Source organism: Lissotriton vulgaris, chromosome 12, assembly GCF_964263255.1.
Source record: "Lissotriton vulgaris chromosome 12, aLisVul1.2, whole genome shotgun sequence".
Classification (NCBI taxonomy): domain Eukaryota; kingdom Metazoa; phylum Chordata; class Amphibia; order Caudata; family Salamandridae; genus Lissotriton; species Lissotriton vulgaris.
The window spans coordinates 679248891-679266569 of record NC_141700.1 but is presented as its reverse complement, the minus strand read 5'-3'; the positions used below and the strand labels follow the sequence as shown (position 1 = coordinate 679266569).

Sequence of the window (17679 nt, the reverse complement as noted above, 5' to 3'; positions counted from 1 at the left end):
GTGTATAGCTTGTAATCCAGACCAAACTGGAGTATCCTGCTGTGCATTCTTGGCACATTTTCAAAAGGTGAGCCTGTCTATTTGAGAGCAGCTCAAATAGACAGCTAACATTGATATAACCATTCTTAACACCCTTTGGTGCAAGAAAGTATCTTTTGAGAAAATACTCTACAGTTCAGTTCAAAAACTTTATTCGGATAGGGCCATATCCATAAAAGCACAACACATACAACAAATTAAAAACACAAATTCCTATTCACAGTAAAAAAATTCCAATGACATGGTCAGAAATGCATAATATTTGTTTAAAAACACGTGCAGCAGGTTACTAAGAAGAAAGCTCGTGTATTTAAGACATTCTTCATGGGTTGCACATGGTTTACTCTCCATCTCCAATACCGCTGTACAATTCCTACAGACGGCAGTATGCTCTCTGAATCGAATGGTGGCTGTGGTGGGCGGGGTTGGTAATTATCGTTTATTAAACATGTTTCTTTCAGCAGGCAATTGTTCCATCTGGCCCTTAACTATTTCGATGTATTGCTATGAAGTACACACACACAAATGTAATAATAGAACAAACTATAATGCAGTGCATAATTGGAAGTCCGACTCAGTTTGCTTTCAGTGGGGGCTCCATCACTAAGGCGGAGGAGCGTCACCGCACTACTATTTAAACAGTGCACAAAAGAAAAAGAAATTGATAATAACAGGATGTTATTATCATTTTTTTTTTCTATGCGGCACTCAGCGCCAGGTGGGGCGGGACTGGGCTCTGTGACGTCAAGAAGACTGAGGAGTGGTTTGCACCCCTCTAAGTGCACGTGACAGTTTGCCCATCTGGGGCCGGCCAAACCGTCATGCACACTTGGCATGTACTGCATTAGGCTATGTTGCACAGCCACGTGGAGAACATGCTGAGCCACCCCAGGCACTGCATGAGCATCCAAACAGGATGCTCAGACCAATCAAGACACTGCTTCTGCAGCGTTGTGATTGGCTGGAAGAGCCCAGAAGCCTGAGTGCTTCCAGTGCTGTAGCAGACCTGAAGAGGACAGAGGAGAGATTCGCAGCAAAGGAAAAGGTACGTATTTTACCCCTACACTATCCAACACTTACCTTACTGTTGCACTCACTGGAGTGGGAATAGTAATTGTTATCCCTACTCTATCCAACACTTACCCTACTGTTGCCCTAAAAGTATTATGCGTTGTAATGGTATGCGTTGTAATGGTATGCGTTGTGATGGTATGCCATGTAATGGAATGTGTTGTAATGGTAGTTTTTAAAAATGTTTTGTAACGGCATGCGTTGTAAAATCATGCGATGTAATGGTAGTTGCGATGTAAAAACCATGTTGTAAAAGCATGCGTTGTAAATGTTTGCATTGTAGCATCATATAACCCACTGCAAGAGCAGTGTCCTTTGGTCCATGAGTCTATGCACATAATGACGCACACTGATGCATAACAGGATCTAGGTTGCCGCTATCCAGTACAATCCAACACCAGACAACCTCCGGCTGTACTTCAGACATAATAAAACACAAACCAATGCAATGTCAAAAGCCCACTTTAATTCGGTCAATAACAATTCCAGAACCAAAAAGGACAAGAGTGCTGCAGTGCTGTGCGACTGGTGAGAATGCGCAATAAAAAAGTACATGACATCAAATAACTTAATATAACACAATATACATTGCAGAAGTAAGGAAGTTTGGACCCTGATTTACATAAGTTATCCTATTTTGTCTCCTCACACATCCTGTCAATGTTTAGGGTTGATGAACTTTACATCCATGGTCGGTGTTGTGATTTTCCAAAGCATAAAAGTTGCCTCGCCAGAATGTTGTCCATTTTTGATATATTATCGACTTTTTGATTTGATTGTGCCTGTCCCTGACATAACATTGATTCTTGCATAATACTGCTCATCCTTGACAATTGGTGGGTGTCCCTGATGCATTTGTGTCTCTCTGAGGGATAATGGTAAGTTTAACATTATAATGCAAATTCTTTGAACTTTGTGGGGTTTTTGAGATAAGTCTGACTGACTATAATGGCGGTGCCAATCATTGCCATGGAATTAGCATTCCTTTTTAGGGCGAGCAGACCTAAAAAGCATGCGAAGCATGCTTTGTGTCTACGAAGACATCTTTTGCTGGCGTGTCTGGGGGAATGTAAGACGGCGATCTCCCACGCGCTTTTCCCTTCCAGATTTCACCGCGGGAGCGCGCCTCTCTGACGCGCTTGCGCAGAGTAACTCACAGCCAGCCCCTGCTCACACAGACACAGCCAGCCCCCACCCCTCTGCATGCACGCACACACACACACACAGGCGCGCGCATGCACACACATACAGGCACACGGCACACAGCCCCCCCCCCCCTTACCTTACCGGAGTCAGGCTCGGGCTCGCACCATCTGCCAAGGGAGCCCCGCAGAACACTCGAGCTCCTCTACCAAGAAGCGGAGTTCTCCCCATAGGCATGGGGGCCCCGCAGTCTCCCCGCTGGTCTTCACCCGGGCCCCCTCCTGGGACCCGGGACTTCATGCGGCACTTCTCTTGTCCGGCCTCGCGCTCGGCAAAACGAAACTGCAGAGTGGCGCGCATGCGCAGGCAGCCCCCGCCCTCCCACTCATCATCGGCTGCAGGGTGACGCTCGTTTTAACTGTAGCACTTATTACCACATCCCTTTTGCTTATCACTGAAAATAGCCGGTGACATAACCAGAGTCAATGGCTCTCCCTTTATCCACCTTTGAAAGATAGTGAGCCAAGTCAACACCAAGGCAGTGGAACTTTGGACGAACAGCAGCAGGAGCATGGCCCCACTTAACTATATTACTGGGATTAAAAACCACTATCGGCAGGTTAAGAGCCAGGAACTATAATTTATCAAACTATATTAATGAGATTTGAGAGTATATGTGACCTCGGCTGCACCTAGATTATTGCAGCGGGAACATCAATCCACTGAGCTATTTTACCAAGACTTGACCCTGTGGTTTGCAGATGGCAGCTAGATAGATTTCTGCCGCAGGTGCACGGACGTCCTCAGCTACCTTAAATGTGTGTCCGAGATTTTGTTCATAGATCGTTGCAACAGGCACATTATCCCAAAGCGCTATCGTGCCCTTGAATTGGCCCGGCTGTCCCTCTTCCCTGGCAGAAACAATGGACTCTTCCAGAACAATGGGAGCCGCCGCGTGCGTGAGCAGAGCGGGCACCCCATTGTTAAAAACACAGAGAGGGGAAGAGCAACAATGCCCATCCGCAATGCACCCTGGGAACAGAAGCGGGGTGACCCTGTGGAGCCTTCCCGGGCTTTCCGCCTAAAGAGGGGGTCAGCAGCTGCTAGTGTCAGCCAGCGGTAAACGATGCCCAGAGAGATGGTAAGGGCTGGACTGAGCGCCCACGCAGTATGGAACTGCTGCAGGGCCAACTCAGCTTTTCATCCTTATTCTGGGCACCAGCGACCTGTTTAATGATAACAGGAAATAACCAGATGTCAAAAACATTCAGACTGTTAGTTAATGATCAATCATTAACCACATTTTTTATTCAGGCATATCTGGCAGCTGTTCCTGGGGGCTGAGATTGGGGTTTACTAATAAGATTTAGAATGGGATCTTTTTTTAGAATTGTTAGTCTTCCGATAATTAATGACTGGACTCGTGAACTGAACTTGTTCTACCTTCTCACACATTTCAGTACATTAGCCCTGCGGTGCCATATACCCTTAATCAGTGGCGTCACTAGGGTTGGTGTCACCCAGTGCGGTAACTCATGGTGTCACCCCCTCACGACTAACCCCATGCCTTGCACAGACCGCAAGGTCCGGGAAAACATATTCTGATTGAAAATATCAGCAATGTTGCAATAACTTGTCTCACTGCCGAAGTCTTTTGGTGCCAGCTTTATTTCATGTTTATGTACATGCAAGGCCGAGATCCCTGTTTATCACTGCATGTTCATGAGATTTTTCTAAGGCCAGAATGAACTTCACTCACAGCAACAGATTTGTCAGGTGCACAGTGCAAAGACCGGGTGGGTGTAAATTAATCAATGTAGCTATACCTGATGTTTAATGTCACTTTGATATTTTTCTGGAAGTGGAACTTTACACAAAGTCACAGCAGTACCCTTAGACTAGAGGGTACCCTTAGACTGACTGTCGATGGACCTTCTCCGAGTCCGCCAGACCCGCTCCGTGACTCACGGACACCTGATTAAAAAATCCAGGAATCGGAGCGACCAGGACAGGTCAAAGCAATATTAGTAATCTGTGCACCATTGTGCAGAACTAGGTGCTTCGCCATTTTGTTGTGCGGCGCGCGCCTTCCCCCGTGCTGCAGGAAACGGACTGGAATTCAAAGGCAAGACACCCTTGTAGGATTTCCACCTTTCCCAGAGAGAAATGCAGGCCACCAGCTCATGTTTTAAGAATCTGCAAAAGCCCGCACCCACGACACACTATGCTATGATCATCAGGGAAACTTTGTAACCCATTTAAAGTGTTTTTGTTCTAACATTTACTGGTTAAAATGCACTCTTAAGGTGAAAAATACCCCTTGAGGGAGCATATTGTTTTTTTTGGGAGGGGTGTACTGGCCACCCTAGGACGAGGAGCACCTACACATTAGTCCTGCAGCTCAGACACTTCTGTGATCTTGGGGCAGAACTTCTGTGTTTGAAGGTCAGATAATTCAACTACAATTGGTTAGGGTTTAGCTTTTTGCTCTGCAAGTGGCAGCACGGAAAACTCGGAATGATTGACTGACAGAAAGAGCCCGACACCTATGACGCTCTATTAGGGTGGCTCTATAAGGGTGGCTCTATAAGGGTGGCTCTATAAGGGCGTTCACTGTGCCTGACTGAGTACTCAGAGTCCGATCAGGAGTTGGGGGCCGGCACAGACCTGGCCATTAACAAGGTTTTGTCACTCACACTTGGTGTTACCTCATGGAGCTGGGTCCACCAGACGCACAGGGGATTGTAAGACCACCTGCAGGCATGGTTGAGATCCAGAGGGCACACCCACACCCCCCAGCAGCCATAGAACTTGGCCGCCGTTCCAACACCCTCCTCGCATCATGACCCTCACACAGTGACCTGCATGTGAACCCCAGACCTTTCCTCACTGCTCAAATGTATCACTTTTCTCAAAAGCAGATGCTAAATGTGAGCATAATTTCCCTGGAATTGTGAAAATCATGCACTTTTTTACCCACTTTTCTCAGGTTTTAAGATTATTTACTGAAAAAAATTGTATTTGCGTGGTGCAACAGTGCTATTACTAGTCTGAATCAGTGAGTCGGGCCCATTAATTTAGGGGATCCTTGTACTGTGCAGCTTGAAATTGTCCTCTAAGTGGAAGAGAAAAGATGTAGAGGAAGTTTTAAAAAAAAGCATAGGATAGAAGATCTGTTGCTTATGTAGACTAAGGGTGAGGTCAAACATATATAAAGTCCTATGTTTTATAAATCCCTGATTACAACGCACTGGGGGGCATATTTACAAGCCCCTTTTGCCACCGTAGCGTCACTTTTTTGATACTCCAGTGACGTTCCCATGCTCCATTTCCCATATTTACAAGATGGTGCTAAGCCACTTAATGTGGCTTAACTCCACCTTGTAAATATACCGCTTTCTGCCACAGTCCTTTGCAGCCAAGGGGCGGTCAATGGGTGTTGCTGTGGGCCTTCCACTGCAACACCCATTGCTTTTTGACGCTGCCCAGATTTACAAAGCCGGTGCAGAGCAAAAACTAAGACCAGGTAATTCCTGGTCTTAAAATGGTGACACAACAAGAAAGTATCTATTTCTCCTTATTGTTTGCTCTTTCTATGTGTGCTGCAGCCCACATAGAAACAGCAAATTGCCATTATTGATTGTTTATGTGCAGGAAAGTGTCCCTTCCTGCACATAAACAATAGCCCCTGCAGCGCTGGCACCCTTGCAACTTGGCTGCAAGGGGCCTGTACTGGCGCTAGGCAGCTTTTTTTGCGCCAGCCCTAGGAGAAACACAGGGGTGCTCCGTATTTTTGTAAATACTGCGCATCCCTGCAGTTAGAAAATGTCGGAGCGCAGCGCTGCCAAATTTGACATAGCACCACGCGCTGGCATTTTCTCCTACATAGGCCCCTGGATGTCAAATAAATGTCCAGAGCTACTGACTTTGGAGCTAGGGAACCAGGATCAAGTCTTGGCTTCAGCACAACATCATGTGACTCTTGGCAATCACTTAATCTCCCTGCGCCTACAAAATATGAATGTGCCCTTATATAATGTAACTGATGCTCATGTAAAGCACTCCAATACCATCGGGTCGAGTTGGCGCTATATAAAACTGCAAAAAATAGAATAACTTCCCATCTAGTATTTTTTATTTATTTATTTATTTGGCACATTTGTAGAGCGCTCTGTTACCCGGAGGTGTCCTGGCGCTGGTATTAAAATCAATGCTAACGCTGAATTAAATGCTACTTTAGTGTACAAAGGATTACTGTACTTTCAAGTAACAATGCAATACTTTGGGAATCACACCAAAAACCACCAAGACAAAAATACTTTCAGGCAGCAATGAAGAGAGTAAACCGTCGGACATAACATGAATCTTTTCTCCATAAAAGAACACAGAAGGAATTGGGCCAACTATTTGCATGAAGCATATCATTGCGCACTTTGCACTTATTATCAGGAGACAGCCATTCCCTGTGTATGATGTTGCACTGGAGCAAAAGAAGGGAACAGAAACTATGAAAACGATTTAAAAAGAGGAACCTGCACGAGTAAGAACGCAGTGAATTATTGTTTAAACACAGAATGCATCTCGGATGGTGATTAATTATAAGAGACTTTTAAGCGCACAGCTGACAGAGAAAGGAGTCTCCCCTCCGCCGCGCGCCCCCCCACCCCCCCCACCCCCATGGTTGGGTCCTCTAGATTTATCAAATTTACTACATAACCTGTTTGGGTTATTTTCAAAAACATCGCAGCAGCGCCAACAAAGGCTGTGCGTGATAATTAATACCAATAGAAACTCCCTGCAAAATGAACCTTCACAAAGTCTGCCTTGACACGAAACACCCACACGTCGGTGTCACCCCTTGTGACTGGTGTCACCCGGTGCGGTCCGCACCCCCGCACCCCCCTAGTGACGCCACTGCCGTGGGGGCGTGCCAAGGTTGCATGAGCGTTCCCTGCAACCACCCAAGCTTTAGCATGAGAAAACTGCGTCTTTTTAAACGAGGCGCAAGAAGGAGAAATTCTTTAATTGCACTGTGCAGCACGCATACAAAGTCCCTTGTGTCTAGAATAGTATTTTGTTCATAGAATAGTATTTTGTTCAGGAAGGATACCCTTCCTGTATAAAACCTATGCTAGTCTCACACACACCCTAGCAGTATGGCGCTAAGGTGTGTGCGGGGCTCACAGCAGCTGTAATCAGTGCCGGCGTAAGGGAAACGGGAGGAGAGAGACATACCTTTGAAGATATGGTTCTCTCCTGCTCCCTCCCTGTCGCACAACGCACCGCAGCCTCGCGGGAAGCTGCATTGCATTGCAGAAGGGTTTGTTAAATCACCTCCTGAGAGTAGAGAAAATGGTGTCGGTGTAGGGGGGGAATAGGGAGGGAGACCCAGAAAAGAACGGGGTGCTTGACATTTTCCTTTGTATTTGGATGTGGGAATAGAGGGTTCTGATGACCTTATGCAATCAGTCTCAACCCCATCCAAAAATGGTAAGTCCTCCCAAAACTACACGAGCAGAAGCAATCCTCGAAAAGAGTTGGCCTTACAGCACCCCATCTGTTAGTTGTAGCTTAGGTCTTCCGAGCTCCAGTACCCACAGCCAGCGACAGCAAGCAGATCACAGAAAAAGACCAAGCAAGGTGGGTAGTATGCTTTATTATCTGTGCTCGTTCCAGTTGTGCCGTTGCTCACCGTGCCACCACAAAGAGGGACCTGTGCCCTTTGCAGCGATGCAGCAACTGATGTTCAGGTCCAGTTCACATTTTGATCCTTAACCTGGAAAAAGACTATGAAACAAGTAGTCAGTCAAAATACTTTATTTGATTTTAAATAAAATCATAAAACACGTAAAACCGCAGTCTTATCAGCGGCTTTTACAGATAGTGGTGTCAAGAAGAATATCCTCAGGGTATAGCCCGGGCTGGTGTCTGTGCAGTAGATTATACCAAATGCAAATAATTCAGACTACAAAAATATTCATTGGCTCCAAAGTTAATCTACAAAATAGCCTTTTGCAGTTTTCCTAAATACTCTGTTACCATAATATCAAATTCAGTTTGATCTGTTTTAAGAGAAACCTATCCAATTGTTGCCTACAAACTCATTAAATTGTTACACAGTTAAAGACGGGGTGTGTGGGTAAATGTAATCAGGGCAAGGGTACATTGGAGCCATGATAGATTTATTTGTGAGGGGAATGTTAACATGGCAGCTACTTCAATAGCTCCCTCAAGATTGGTGGCTCGAGATGCTACTGGTGATGGGCTGTTTCTGCTGAATTCACAAATACACATCCTTTCCTAACACATAGTTTCAACAGAAGCAGGGGATGGCTAGCAATATCTCTGCTTTCAGTCAAAAGTCCCATGAGTCTTCCTGAGTCAAATTGAGGATTTTTGGCGGAGGTGGTAAAAGCGACAGAAGAATGTCAACTTAATGTCGTCTTGTCTACACTGCATTGTTAAACCTTAACCTAGTCAACGTCACATCCCCATTTACCTCTGCTACCTCATCATTACTGTAACTCCGACTGAAATACATCAAGTAAGGTGAAGTAAACAATCAGTGTAGATTTAGAGTGAGGGTTCTTGTTAGAACAGAGGCATGGGTAAGTTTGAAGATAAGGGACAGATTTAGGGTTTGAGTGAAGCCAAGGGATGTTTTAGCATCAGGGGTGTGGGAAAAGTACAGGTTTATTGATTAGAATTAAGGCAGTGGTGAAGGACATGGTCCGGGTAGGTGACAAGTCGAAGGCATGTTTGGGTTAAGGATCGGAGACAAGTTTAGAAATGTTAGGATGAAGGAAAATGTAAGAGACAATTTTCAAGTTAGTGTTCACATTAGGGTAGTTGTAGCTTTAGGATTAAGGTGGAGTTAAGGGTAAACTGGAGGTTTAGTGTGAGAGTTGGAGACAGGGTTAGAGGAACGGAACAAGGCAATGGTCTTGGAAATAGTATTTTATGTGCAATTAATATACTGATGATTTCATGACAAATAAGGCAAAAGTGATGTCAAAGTGATCAATGATTTAATAGCATAGGAGATATCTATTCAGGCACAATATCTTTTAATTCCACTGTATTTATCCTCATTTCAATAATATTGCCATAGAATATAGTGCATGACTGAATTAGATTGGTACATTGTGTGACATTGTTTTCAACATTGTGGGGCATATGTAGGTAATTTTCATTTTGCGATTCTCAAATTGCGATTTTTTGGGAATAGCAATTTAGAGAATCGCAAAATGAAATGTAGGTAGGATTAGCACATTTTATTGCGAATCCCACGTATTCCTTATTTGCGAATCGCAAATTGCGATTTGAAAATAAGGAATAACTTCTCATTCATTCCTATGGGCCAGAAGGCCCATAGGAATGAGTGGGAAGACATTCTCAATTTGCGATTCTCAATTAGAGAATCGCAAATTGAGAATGCAATTTCAGGGTTGTAAGGGTGTCAATAGGATACCCTTTTACACCCCCTGAAATTGACATGTGTGCACATGTGGCCCACATACATGCCCTAAGGGTATGCATGTGACCCACATGGCACTTTGAAAAATGCCTAAAAGTGCATTTTTCAAAGAAATTGCAAAATACCACCTACCTGAAGTTGGTGGTATTTTGCGATTCCTTAAGCCAAAAGTCGCACAAGTTGGGTGCTTCCTACATTGCTTTTAAGGAATCGCAATTTGCTATTCCTTAAATGCAATAGCAAAATAAGGAATCGCAAATTTTGCGATTCCTTATTTCGCATGTGGGTTTTGTGTGCTACATAGCACACTGCCCTAATTGCGATCACAAATGCTGAAATTCTGCGGATTTCAGCATTTGCGACCGCAATTAGGCTTCCTACATATGGCCCTGTGACCTTTCTGTGCAGTGGACATCTTGCACCATGGTTATCAGCACTAGGAGACGGGGCTGGGTGTTTACAGTAACCAGCGTTTGTTAAGACTTTCACTTGCTTGTCGCAGTTATTTCAGAAGACATTTTTATGAATAATCACCCTCCTCACGGGTGTCCATAAACGTATCACAAACACTTCATGTACTTTTTAAAGAATTCTCTCCCCAGTGTTGAAGACTCTAACAGACGCCCTCTTCTTCCTTCCAATTAGGGGAAGACTGTATCATTTGATAGAAGATTGTGCCTTCAGTGTCTAAATGCCACTTGCTCATGTGGCGCTGGCAGTGTCCGAGGTAGAGTATACTCATTCCAGTACATAGTGGTGTTAGGGTGAGTCATGGCAGATCTGCTGCATCCTTCTTGGGTGGGGATCATTTCATATTGTCGGATTCATTCTGACTTGCCTCTCCTACAGACAACTCTCTTGCCTCTACCCACTAGTAGTAGGGATCTTCAAATGAAGAGCTGCATGACGTGTCCTAGATGCCCTTCTGCTTTTGCTGAATTTAGGCTTTAAGTGGTAACATTTTCGACTCTGTATGTATGTATGTGATGTTTCCATTAATTCATTAATTACTTAATTGAGGGTTTATAACGCGCTAGAATCGACTCCCGAAGGAGTATCTCTGCGCAATAGACCGCTGGGGAACCCGTCCTGGCTTTCCCTGTGAGATGGTCCCTACTGGGTATCTCCAAGGTAAACCAGGCATCCCCGGCGTATGTGGGGGGGCCGTCGTGGAGATGAGGCAAGCTAATGCCCAGAGTTGCCGAGTGTGATCCCTGGTTAGAGTAGGCACCGAAGTGAGAATTATCGAGTCCGCTGACCCTGGTTCACAACCCTGCCGCGTCAGGAATTGAACCCTGGTCCCGGGCCGTCCTCTGCTCCCGGGTCTGCCGCCTCTAACCAGTGAGCACAAATCTAGCCCAAAGGCAGGAGAACCCTGTACATGGTCAAAAACAAGCATAAGGTAAATTAGTTATAGCAGAGGAAATTGGGTTGTGAATGGTTAATGCATTGTGATGTAGTGTTCTAAACCCTATCACAAGCAGCAGGAGTAACTCCTGTAGGTAAGATGGACAGAGATTCAGTAGTCTGCTTGAGCTTTCATACCTGTTTGATGTTCACCAACGGCCAATGCCTGATCATGGAGTGTAGTGGCACTCTGGGGCATTGCAAATTGTAAACTCTGAGCCATGTATGCTCCTTAATCTTTTCTGTTCCTCTTGGACTGCCTTCCTCCTTTCATGCCTCTCCAGTGCTCTATAGCTCCCTGTAGCTGAGAATCAGTCTTCTAATCTCTTCTAATGCAAAGCCACCTAGTGTAGACTTTACCAACAAGGATGGCTCTTCCAAGTTGCCTTACCTATCTGACGTTCTGGAGCTGATCAACTTCACTGTTAGTCTGAAGTCCCCATTCTGGACAAAATACCTGTAATTGGTCAAAGGTTTCCACTCGTCCCCTATCATGTGATGGATCTGCAGCCAATCCTGGTTATTCAGTCAACAGTACATCCATAATTGGGGAATGAGAGGAATTTTAAAGCGCATGATCAAGTTCTGCCTTATTATGTAGTGTATGAGGAGTTCCATACTTTATTTGATTTGTTTCCAACAATATCACATGCAGCATCTGTAATGAGAAATCGGTTGCTTCATTTTTCAACAGATCTTTTCACCGACTGACATATTTTGTTAAAGGCATGCTCTCAAAATGATTTATATGTTTGCAATTGTTTCACAAGCCCCTTTCAGCATTTCTGCCCCCGTGCAAAAATGCTTGATGTAATAAAGACTGCAGAAATATCTGTTGCTCAATTGGGCAAGTGACAAAACTGTGCAAAAGAGCCCTTGCGCCTTAATGACAATGTTTATGTAATCTGGCCCCTGCTGTCTGATAGCATCTATCAACACCGAGTAAAATGTGCAAAAAATATGTTGTTCTTTCTGCTCATAAAGTGTTTCCTCTCATTTTATGTAGATGAAAACATAATTGCTGGGACTGCTGCGTGTACGGCTTGCCAGAAGGATGTCACAACTCCAAATGCTTCTGGCAATCGGTAAGGGCTGCCAAATTGCTTTAAAGACTTTCCCAGAATTTCTGTTCAGTGTGGGGGCCAGCACCATGCTTGGAAAACATCTGGTAGGCTAGTTTCTTTTTAGCTGTTGTTTCAACCAGCACCATGGCTCCATGGCTCAGTGAGTTATACGCTTGCATGGTGGCTCACATGGGTTGCACCTCTGATGCTAATGTTTGCTGTGATCTGCAGGCCATGAGTTTGAATGCCGAGAAGGCTGACAGAGCAACCATACTTCTGAAGTTGATGAGTTCTATAAAGAAAGCTATTATAACACCAGTATTTTGTAGCACTTTGAAATTGCATCCTTGCTGTGGAAGCACTATAGTAAAACACATTGTTATTATTTTTATTATTATCATTATTATTATCATTATTATTATTATTATTATTATTATTATTATTATTACAAATATTATTTCATGTCGAAGTAAGCACCTCAGATGTGGTCAGGTTGTCTGAAGAAAGTCTTAGCAGTATGATCATTAACTATTTTGAAGAATACATATGGGACATAGTCTAGACTTTGTATTGTGTATATTTGGATCATATTTTAACTTGTATCACTCATTGTACCACTGGACTGTAAAATAATCCGAGGCTGTGTTTACGGAGTTCTTTTTGAGTAACCTTAAGGTTTACATATGTTTACAATATATGTCACATATAGACCTTTACTCAGAATCACCTGATTTTTGGCAATATGGCAAAGTCTTTGAATTTCTCAAAAGGCAAACCGCTTAAACGCTCACCAGCTTTAATAAAAAGATGCAGCATGAGCATTAGCGTGCCGATTCTTCTTTCCAGAAGTGGAGGCGGGTGTTCGTTCGCAATATAGATTTCCCTACCCTGACCTCAGTATATCTTGTTTTTACTCTTTTTTTTTCAGGCTAGGTGACCGAGTCTCCAAGTCCTAAAAAGGCCCCTGCCAAATCGTTGTTAGTGTGGTGGCAGCCAATCAGATCTTATCTTTAGATCTGTCAGATTTGCAGATCCTCTGCAGCGTGATATTTACATACATTTTTTACCTTAATTTCTCAAAATCTACCCACCAGATACATACTAAATCAAAAAAGCACACTTTTTGGGGCCAAGATTTTACATTCTGCCACATTTGTAATTCCTTTGAGTCTTTTTTATGGCATCAAAGTTCAATTTTCCATTAGAATGGAAAAATTTATCTTGGGACCCCCCTTTTTCTCAGCCAATGCTTGACAAATCATCCCGAAATCTGAGGTGGAAGAACTTTTTTTGGAAAGAGTTTGATATATATTTATAATATCCTTCCTCTTACCTTATTTTGCTCATATTCCGGTTACCAAGCATTGTACTCAGTAGAATTGACATTTCATATGGTAATACATGATGCTAGTAGCAAATTGTCTGCCTAGGTTTTAGTGACATGTAAACTGTGATAAGATACATGTTTGAGATGGAATAGAGGGGTTGGGAGTGCATCAGGTGATGAAGTCCAAGAAGCCAGTATTTGGTTTTTCAAATGAATCTTTATTTTCAATCAGTTAATTCTCACAGAATAGGTGATTTTACGGTCCGCCAATGCTTTTCGTTCTCATGATGAGAACTTTGTCAGGGCTCAGTAGGCGAGTATCTTTTCTCTGAAGTTAAAGGAAAACGTTGAGAATGATCGCACTCCACATGTATAATGGGTACAATGTAGCCTAGGTCCAATGTGACCTCTCGTGTCAAAATAGAAAAAGCGATCCTTCATTCAAGTCGGTGTTCCAGGCTATTCCTCTGGAAAGAAATAGGGTATCTCAGGGCCACAGTCGGCCTCAATAATATATGTTAGATTCGAGATTCTCCTACCAGGATGAGCGAGCTCTCGAATCTAAGATATATTATTGAGGCAGACTGTGGCCCTGCGATACCCTATTTGTTTCCAGCGGAATAGCCTGGAAAACCGACTTGAATGAAGAATCGCTTTTTCTATTTCGACACGAGAGGTCACATTGGACCTAGGCTACATTGCACCCATTATACGTGTGGAGTGTGATCATTCTCAACGTTTTCCTTTAACTTCAAAGAAAAGATACTCGCCTACTGAGCCCTGACGAAGTTCTCATCATGAGAACAAAACGCGTTGGCTGACCGTAAAATCACCTATTCTGTGAGAATTAACTGATTGAAAATAAAGATTCATTTGAAAAACCAAATACTGGCTTCTTGGACTTCGTCACCTGACGCACGCCCAACCCCTCTATTTTGCTTAGGATCTGATTTACAGAGGCATCCCCAGACAGCTGGTGCAAGGGCTTGTTGCGCAAGGGACCTGATACAATTGAAACTGATGTGAGGTGCAGAAACAGCAGTCCGCCGTCAAAGTATCTCTGTAATTTTACATGTTGTAGGTGGCCCTTTTTACGGGGTTATCTCCAAACATTTAGCTTCTTCCTCCAAATTTTTTCCTGACTTGATGTTTTTGGTTTTAGGACTCTGGGCACTTTACCACTGCTATTCAGTGCTAAAGTGCATATGCTCTTTGTGAAAATTGTTATTATGGATTGGTGTTTCCATGAATGCTGAGCGTGCCAGGGCCTGTAAATCAAATGCTACTAGTAGGCCTGCAGCAATGAGTGTGCCACCCACACGAGTAGCCCTGAAAAGGTAACTCAGACCTGCCACTGCAGAGTCTGCACGCAGTTTGTAACTGCCATATCGACTTGGCAAGTGCACCCACTTGCCAAGTCCTAACCTTCCCTTTTCTTACATATTAGTCACCCCTAAGGTAGGCCTGAGGTACCCCTGTGGGCAGGGTGCAGTGTATTTTAAAGCTAGGACATGTACTGGCGTGTGGCATGTCCTGGAAGTGAATTTCAGTGCATTTTGTTTTTCACTAAGGAAAGGCTATCTGTCCTATAGGAAAGCATGGGATTTAATTTATAACAACTTATGAATATATCTTCCCAGTGGGACCAGATAGGAAAACAACGTTTAGTATGCCTGAACTCAGAATATAAAGATGCATCTTTTAGTAAAGGTGATTTTTACATTCTGTGTTTGAAAATACCACTTTTAGAAGGTAGGTATTTTCTTGCTTAACCATCATGTGTGCTTCTGTTAGGATTGTTTATTGACTGTCTGGTTTTGGAGTGATAGAGGCTGGGGAGGAGCAGTGATTCCAGAGAGTCTAGATGCGTCAGGGATTGGCTGAATAGACCTAGGTTTCATTCAGAGTAGTGGGGAGGTTTTCACGAACACCTGAATAGGCCTGGTCTGCATTTAGAGTGGTGGAAGAAGCTTTCCCTTGCACCTGAATAGCCCTGTCTGTCTTGGACAATGCTGTGTCTGCCTCCTTCTGGGAAGCTGGGCCAGAGAGCACAACACTGGTTTGGACTAATCACAGACACTCTCTGCCTGAGAGGACAAATGAATTTGGAGTATAAATATTGGGGCACAGACCCCAGAGTTTTAGAACTCTTTTCGACCAAGAAGACTGCCAAGAAGAAGAGCCGGTGAAGCTGTGAGGAGGAACTACTACTTTGCTGAGTGCTTTGCTGTGTTGGCCTACAGTGGCATTTTCTGTCTTGGGCAGTGAAAGGACTGGACTGAACTTTCTGCAATTTATTTATTTGAGTATCTCCAAGTGCTTGAGGTAGAGCTTGCCCCCTGTTCAAGAAGTCTCGGGAACAGCAAAGACTTAAAGTTCTTCTGTCACCAGCACTGGGGAATGCGTGTTTTGTGGCGCAACAGAAGAAAAAGCAAACCGACGCCGTCTACGATGCCGCTGCTGACTCCACGTCCTAAAGGCACCGCAGAGGGCAACACTGCACAGCTGCACTGCAACCCTGGTCTCACCGATGATGCCAGCTGACGCCGTCACCATGCTGCAGCTCACACCGCGACCTGTGGGCACTGCACTCTGCACCGCCCCACTTCACGACGCCACCTTAGTATCCCCGACGACGTCACTTCACGCCGTCATATGCACAGCTGCTTGCACTGTAGATTGAGGGCACTGCTCTGAAGTTACACCACGTACCATCCACATCACTCACCGCAGCCTTGGCCTATCGACGCCGGCGCCACCGACTCCAGTTCGTCAGCTGACGACAGCGCATCAGCAATGACTACGCAGCTGCCTGCACCATGAACAGCCAGTACCGCGACGAGCACCGCATCACATTGCACTGCGACCCTGGTCTCACCGACTATGCCCTCTGACACCGCGACAGGGCTGCTGCTCGCACTGCGACCTGAGGGCATCGCACACTGCACCGCTGCACTTCACACGTAGAACATGTTGTCTGTCGACACCAGCACTCCTGACTTCCACTGCAAAGAGTTCGATCTGCAACATGTGTGACTTCAAGGAACTCCTGCACCGACCTCTGGAACCGACGCCTGCGGATGCAGCACTTTCGGAAGCTCAACGAGAGGTCGCCGACTCCCTACATTTCTAAAGGTACTGATAACTGGTCTCTCCTACACCGTAACTGTCCCACGACGCCACAGGCAGCCAGAACTGTTTGAATTTGTTTGTTCACGACACCGTGATAGCCCCGGACGAATCTATCGACTACAAGGAACTTTATTTCAAGGTAATGTTGATAACTGAAGATTTCTAAGTACTGTATTGTGGAGTTTTATCATTTTTGGTCTTGTCTTAAGTATATATAAAATTATTGGATATTTTTCTAAACTGGTGTGGTGTCCTTTTGTAGTGCTTACACTGCATTACTGTTGGCTGTGTGCTCATTTTTTACACACTGCTTCTAATAAACCTGACTGCTCCTGCCAAGCTACCAAGGGAGTGAGCAGGGGTTATTTTAGGAGTGTAACTCCCTTATCCTGACTAGGAAGAAGGGTCTCTATTTGGACAAGGGTACCTACCTCTGCCAACTAGAGACCCAATTTCTAACCGTACACCTAAACTGTAGCGCATGTATAGTTTTCCAAGCATTTGAACTTGAACAGAAAAGATAGATACAATGGTACAAATGTCACCTTTTACCTGCAACACACATTTTATTCATAAAATAAAATGAACAGAATTCAATCCACAATGATGAATTAGAGTGGATTCGAAATTGTACTAAAAATGTATGTATTTATGTATTCATGAATTTAGTTATGTGTTGTACTTCTGTTGTACTTTTTTCACTTTTAATATGAAATATGGTGTAATGAATTCGTAATAATGAATTACAATAAGATTGGATTTGAGCATGTACTAAGAATGGGTTTGTACAAGAATCTTTGAAGCAATTTCATTGTTATTTTTATTTCAAAGTACTTTTATCATATCCATTAAAACGATGTCACAGCTTGCGCACGTAAAACACGTTACAGTAATAGCGATCACTTGATGTGATCAAGAACTCACCTGTTTGTAGTTGGACTCTGCAAAAAGGCATAAAGGAAGTGTGAAAGCACGAAGTCAGTCAAAAGCAGATAGTCTTCCACCCGTGATCAAGCCTG

General features: G+C 44.1%; 1 protein-coding gene across 4 annotated transcripts in view; it reads left to right on the top strand.

Annotated features, from left to right (window-relative positions):
- The window catches only part of LOC147677997 (meckelin-like), a 275453-nt gene that overhangs the window by 40749 nt on the left and 217025 nt on the right, over positions 1-17679 (top strand). For all 4 annotated transcript variants that reach the window (XR_015302475.1, XR_015302474.1, XM_086945878.1 and 1 more), the window contains exons 3-4: positions 10376-10457; positions 12144-12222. Coding sequence is in view for 2 of the 4 variants with exons in the window: in XM_086945878.1 (XP_086802004.1) it covers positions 10376-10457; positions 12144-12222 (161 nt within the window). In the remaining 2 variants the exon portion in view is untranslated. The remainder of the gene's footprint in view (positions 1-10375; positions 10458-12143; positions 12223-17679) is intronic.